General features: G+C 41.1%; 1 protein-coding gene across 1 annotated transcript; it reads right to left on the bottom strand.

The window, feature by feature from the left end:
- Positions 4721-6346, bottom strand: LOC109232928. The gene is made up of 2 exons (XM_019398623.1): positions 6279-6346; positions 4721-5957 (listed from the first exon to the last, which is right to left on the bottom strand). The coding sequence occupies exons 1-2, from the start codon at positions 6344-6346 to the stop codon at positions 4721-4723; spliced, it is 1305 nt and encodes a 434-aa protein (XP_019254168.1).

The raw sequence follows: 6575 nt of genomic DNA, 5'->3' as shown, positions 1-6575 counted from the left end.
CCCTAGTTTCTTTGAGTTTGTGAAATTTTGGATTTTTATTTTGATGGGACCAAACCTCAGAGTAAGGTTGCCTACGTATCCTTAAAAGGAATTAGGTCGAACGCAGTTCCAAACTACAATTCATTTTGTTTTGTTCTTTTCTTTCTTTTTTTCTTCTTCTTTTTTTTCTTTTTCTTCTTTTTTTTCTTTTCTTTCCTTTTTTTTCTTTTTCTTTTCTATTTTTCTTTTATATTTTCTAACTCTACTTATGATTCCAAAAGAGGGGTATGAAGGAAAGTAAATAAGGCTCGAAAGGGGTAACAAAAAGATGAAAGTGTTTGGGTAGCAGAATAAAATGCCTTCGTCATTCCAGTTTTGAACATGACAAATACAAAAAATTCAATTGAAGATAAGCAAAGAAATCATACATAATATCTCTTGACTGCATCTGAAACGATAGACATATCCACACATCTGCCTTCTATGTCTGTTAGATACAAAGCACCATTGGGCAACACTCTTGTCATAATGAATGGCCCATGCCAGAATGGGGCGAACTTGCCTTTAGCTTCAGCCTGATGTGGAAGAATGCGCTTCAATACCAGCTGGCCCACTTCAAATTTCCGGGGACATATTTTCTTGTTGTAAGCTCTTTCCATTCTCTTCTGATACAATTGACCATGACACACCGCTGCCAATCTTTTCTCATCAATCAAACTCAATTGCTCTTGCCGGGTTTTGACCCACTCATCATTATCAATTTCAACTTTCGCAATGATCCGAAGGGATGGAATCTCAACTTCCGCAAGTATAACTGACTCAGTTCCATATACCAGCAAATAAGGAGTTGCACCTACTGAAGTGCGAACAGTAATGCGATAACCCAGTAAAGCAAAAGGCAACTTTTCATGCCATTGCCTAGAACCTTGCACCATCTTACGAAGTATCTTCTTTATGTTCTTGTTAGGAGCCACAACAACTCCATTTTCCTTGGGATGATACGGAATGGAGTTTCGATGCATAATCTTAAACTGTTGGCATACCTCTTTTATCAAATGATTGTTAAGATTGGCGGCATTGTCTGTGATTATTACCTTGGGAATTCCGAATTGGCAAATAATATTTGAATTAACAAAATCTACGACTGCCTTCTTGGTCACGGATTTGAAAGTTACAGCTTCGACCCACTTGGTAAAGTAATCAATGGAAACCAGAATAAACCTATGCTCGTTCGATGCGGCCGGCTCAATTGGTCCAATGACATCCATGCCCCAAGCAACAAAAGGCCAAGGTGCAAGCATTGTGTGCAACTCAAATGGCGGAGAATGAATCAAATCACCGTGTACCTGGCATTGATGACACTTGCGAACGAAGCTGATGCAATCTTATTCCATGGTGAGCCAATAGTAACCTGCTCGAAGTATCTTCTTTGCCAAGACATACCCATTCATATATGGCCCGCAAACTCGAGAGTGCACTTCAGTCATGATAGTTGAAGCTTCTTTAGCATCTATTAACCTCAGTAGTCCTAGGTATGGATTCCTCTTGTACAAGATTCCCCTACTTAAGAGAAATCTACTAGCGAGACATAGTTCTCTTTTAATCACATGTGGCATGTACCGGATATACCCACGACTTGATATATTCATTAATATCATGGAACCAAGGTTCACCATCAAGTTCTTCTTCAATCACATTACAATAAGCATGCTGATCACGAACTTGGATATGTAGAGAGTCGACGTAAGTCTTATCCGGATGGTGTAACATTGATGCCAGAGTAGCCAAGGCATCGGCAATCTCATTATGAATCCTAGGAATATGCCTGAATTCTACTAACCTGAATCGTTGACAAAGATCGTGCAGACACTGTCGATATGGTATGAGCTTCAGGTCCCGGGTTCCCCATTGTCCCTGAATCGGGTGAACCAACAAATCTGAATCTCCCAAAACCAGTATTTCCTGAACTCCTATGTCTACATCTACCCTCAAACCTAGAATGCATGCTCGTACTAAGCCATGTTGTTGGTGCAATAAAATCGAAGCTGGGCTGTTACAGGGCAGTGCTACCCTATTTCAGAAATGAGTACAACTCCTATTCTGACACCTTTCATGTTAGCGGCTCCGTCGAAAAAGAGTTTCCAACCTGGATTTTCATTAAGATCAACCTCATCAACACATAACACTTATTCATCAGGAAAATAAGTCTTCAATGGCTCATATTCTTCATCCACCGGATTCTCGGCCACGTGGCTTGGGCTTTCATCGCGGTCTGAGTCATATAAATAATGTCAAACTCTGTGAGTAAAATCTGCCACTTTGTAAGTCTTCCTACAGGCATAGGCTTATGAAAGATATATTTTAGAGGATCCATACGAGAAATGAGGTAAGTAGTGTAGCACGAAAGATAATGCTTCAATTTTTGTGCCACCTAAGTCAGGGCGCAACATGTCCTCTCAAGAAGAGTATACTTAACCTCATAAGAAGTGAACTTCTTACTGAGATAATAAATTGCTTTCTCTTTCTTGCACGTGATGTCGTGTTGACCCAGTACGCAACCAAAATTTTTATCCAGGACTGTCAAATACAAAATTAAAGGTCTCACAAGCTTTAGTAGGACCAGCACAAGTGGATTTGACAGGTACCTCTTAATCTCATCAAATGCTTCTTGACACTTGTCAGTCCACTTGACTGCATCATTCTTATTTAGCAACTTAAAGATGGGCTCACAGGTTGTCGTGAGTGAGCAATAAACCTACTGATGTAATTTAACCTTCCGAGCAAGCTCATCACCTCGGTTTTATTCTTGGGTGGTGTTAACTCTTGGATGGCTTTGATCTTCGACGGGTCTAACTGAATACCGCGTCAACTAACCACGAATCCCAATAGTTTCACGGATGGGACACCAAATGCATATTTTGCTGATTGAGCTTGAGGTTATACTTGCGGGGTCTTTGGAGAAACATCCTCCAATCCCTGACATGGTCGGACTGCTTCTTTCCTTTTATGATCACATCATCTACATAAATCTCAATCTCCTTGTGTATCATGTCATGAAATATGGTAGTCATTGTCCTCATATAACTAGCCCCGACATTCTTCAAACCAAATGGCATTACCCAGTAGCAATATGTTCCCCATGGTGTGATGAACGCTATCTTTGCTGCATCTTCCTTATCTATCAGGATATGGTGATATCCCACGTAGCAATCTACAAAAGACCCAATCTGATGCTTGGCACAATTATCAATAAAAATGTGGATGTTCGGCAATGGAAAATCATCCTTTGGGCTTGCCTTGTTAAGATCACGATAATCAAAACCCGGTCTTACCATCCTTCTTCGGTACTGGCATAACATTGGCTAACCAAGTGGGATATTGAGTGACCCGAATGACCCTTGCCCCAAGTTGCTTTGTGATTTCTTCTTTAATCATCACACTCATGTCAGTCTTAAACTTTCTCAGCTTCTGTTTGACAAGAGTGAATGCAAGATCAGTTGGCAATTTGTGAACTACCAAATCAGTACTTAAGCCTGGCATATCGTCATACGACCTTGCAAATACATCTTTGTACTCAAACAGTGTTTTGATTATTTCTTCCTTGACTTGCGGTTCCAGATGCACACTTATCGTAGTCTCCCTCACATTGTCTTGATCTCCTAAATTGATTGCTTCAGTTTCATTCAAATTAGGCTTTGGTTTCTCTTCAAAATGTTTTAGCTCTTTACTTATTTCTACAAATGCTGCTTCTTTATCATATTCTACTTCTTCACCGTATTCTACTTCTTGGATCATTATTTCAAGATTATACTGGCTTTAAGACTTGACTGAAAATTCTTCATACATGTCATGTCATTAGAACCAGCATAAAAAGAATTGTACAAAAGAAAAACAAAAATGAAACACTATTAGGAATAATGGGAAATAGGAAATTGCATTTCATTGAAATAAAAGGATAGAAGGGTTTGGACATCAAAACAAGCAAAAGTAAAAATCTGGATTACAACCCTGGAATAACCCAGATAACAAAAAGGAAAACAAAGCAAACAACAAAACTCCTTTTGGGTGGGGAAAGGAGTAGCTTCCCAATTGCTAAGCTTCACATTTGGCCCAACGAGCTACACATCTGCGTTAATAGAACATTCCCCAATTTCCACCATATTAACCTCATCAAGTAGACTCCGAAACCTCTTGATCATCCCTTCATCAACATCGACTACAGGTTTCGGGACTGATGATATTGGACGTTTTGCGGCCCCTAGCTTGACAAAAGGCTTGGAGATATGTGGAACAGGCTTGTGGAGCGACCATACCTTCTGTTTCAGATTTATAACCCTTTTTACATCCTTCTCTTTGGGCGCAAATCCCAAACCAAATATACCAAAATTTTTACGTGGACATACTGGATGCACAATACCCTGTAGAGATGAACCCAGACCTTTACCCGACACAAATCCATTCTTCAACATTTCATTTGCTACCATGACGGACACGGAGGATAGCTTCGGACCTGGAATGCATTCTCCTTCAGGAATCTTCTCAACGGACATTGTTTCGAAATTTTGGTAGACCCAAGGCCCTTTATCATCTTCAGCTTCAATAAATGGAACAGATGTGTCATTATAATCAGATATGTCCTCAACACCGTGCATAACTATTTCCTACCTGTCCCATTCGAACTTTACCATTTGATGCAGAGAAGACGGGACTGCCTTACCCGCATGTATCCAGGCCTACCTAATTATAAATTGTAAGAGACAGCCACATCCAGCACTTGGAATTCCATAGTGAACTCAACTGGCCTTATCGATAATTTGGGCAATTTATCACCAACAGAATCTTTCCCTTCCCCATCAAAGCCTCGAACACATACACTGTTCATGTGGATTCTTTCAGTGCCGATCTTCAACTTTTGTAGAGTAGACAAAGGGAAAATATTTGCACTATAGCTTTTATCAACCAGTACCCTTGAGACAATAGAATACTTGCACTTCAACGTGAGATAAAGAGCTCGGTTGTGTTCTGTACCCTCCATAGGAAGTTCATCATCTGAGTAAGTGATCCTGTTTGCTTCGAAGATCTTGTTAGCAATCTTTTCCAAGTGATTCACTTTGATCCTATCAGAAATATGTGCCTCATTCAAAATCTTCATCAGGGCTTTGCAGTGTTCATCTGAATGCATGAGTAAAGACAAAAGAGGGATCTGAGCCGTTGTTTTCCTTAATTGCTCCATAATGGAATAGTCTTGCACTTGCATCTTTTTCAAGAACTCTTCAGCCTCTTCTTCAGTGATCGGCTTCTTTATAGGGAAACACCTCCCAGAACGATCCAGTCCTCCAGTTTCATTGACTTCTTCCTCCACTTCTTTCTCTTTATATGTCACTATCACTTGTTTATAGTTCCACGGGTCAGCCTTTGTATCAACCACTGGCAACTGCGTGATTGGCTTAATAATAACAGGGGTGATAGGAGCCTCTTTCACAACTACGACAGGCTTGCTCCGGATCCCTGGCACAACCACTTTCAGCTTTACCTGATTTGCCCCAATATCCTTTGAAGACCATTTCACGACCAACACAGGTGGCTTCAGGTTGAGCATGCTTAGTTTCTCTGTCACCCCTTCAACTGTCAAGGGCATTGATTTGGTAGAGTCTAGAGCCTTAACTGAATTACCTTTACTAGCATGAATCATCATGATGGACTTGGAAGAATTCCTGAACTCCCCATCCTTACGAACTATTTCAATCAAATGTGTCTCTGCATGGGTTGGCAAAGGATTTTGGTTGATGTTTGGCGCATCCGGGCTCTGTACTACTATTTTATTTGCATCAATAAGCTCTTGTATTGCTCTTTTCACATGCAAAAATTTCTCTATATCGTGCCCCGGGGCATCAAAACAATATGCGCACCTCAAAGAATAATCAAAGTTCTTTGGTATCTTTGCCTCAATCGGCCTCAACACGTCCAATTGCCTCAACCTTTGAAACAAACTGGCATACGACTTTCCAAGAGGGGTGAAGGTTTCTTTCTGCTGCTGCCTTTATTTCCTATACTCTGTCCTTGGTCGAAAGTTCGGACCAGTAGTGTTTCAGTAGGGTTGTTGGGATAGATAAGGATTTTGTGGAGTTGGAGCACGCCATTGCGGGTAAGGAGGGGTTTGAGCATATGATTGTGCGTGATGAACATGGTATTGGGGTGGTATGACTGAGTGTGAAGGGTCTTGTGATGGGAAATAATGCTGGGGTAGATTATATGAAGCTTGGGTGTAGGCTTCGGGTTGGGGTCGAGGCTGAGTGTACTGGTGAGGCAAACCCCTTGGGCCACACCATGGTCCAGAGACAACCATAGCAACATCATCCTTCTTCATGATAACAAACTACCCGTGCCGGTCTGGATTGCCTGCGTGGTTGCTTTTATAGCGTAGTAGCTCATAATCTTACTTGACTTGAGTCCCTCTTCCACCATTTCTCCTATCTTTACCACATCCATAAAAGGCTTACCTATGGTTGAGATCAAGTGTCCAAAGTAAGTAGCCTCTAGGGCTTGCTGAAAGTACTCGACCATCTCGTCGTCTTTCATCAGAGGATTGACCTGGG

The sequence above is a fragment of the Nicotiana attenuata genome, chromosome 1 (genome assembly GCF_001879085.1).
Source record: "Nicotiana attenuata strain UT chromosome 1, NIATTr2, whole genome shotgun sequence".
In the NCBI taxonomy this organism is placed as follows: domain Eukaryota; kingdom Viridiplantae; phylum Streptophyta; class Magnoliopsida; order Solanales; family Solanaceae; genus Nicotiana; species Nicotiana attenuata.
This window is presented reverse-complemented; position numbering and strand designations above follow the sequence as displayed.

Bases quoted from the DNA above. Each gene is read 5' to 3' on its own strand.
- LOC109232928 (XM_019398623.1), bottom strand. From the start codon at position 6,346: ATGAAGAAGGATGATGTTGCTATGGTTGTCTCTGGACCATGGTGTGGC. The intron at 5,958-6,278 runs GTACACTCAGCC...TTTGTTTCAAAG, and splicing joins CCAAGGGGTTTGCCTCACCA to GTTGAGGCAATTGGACGTGT.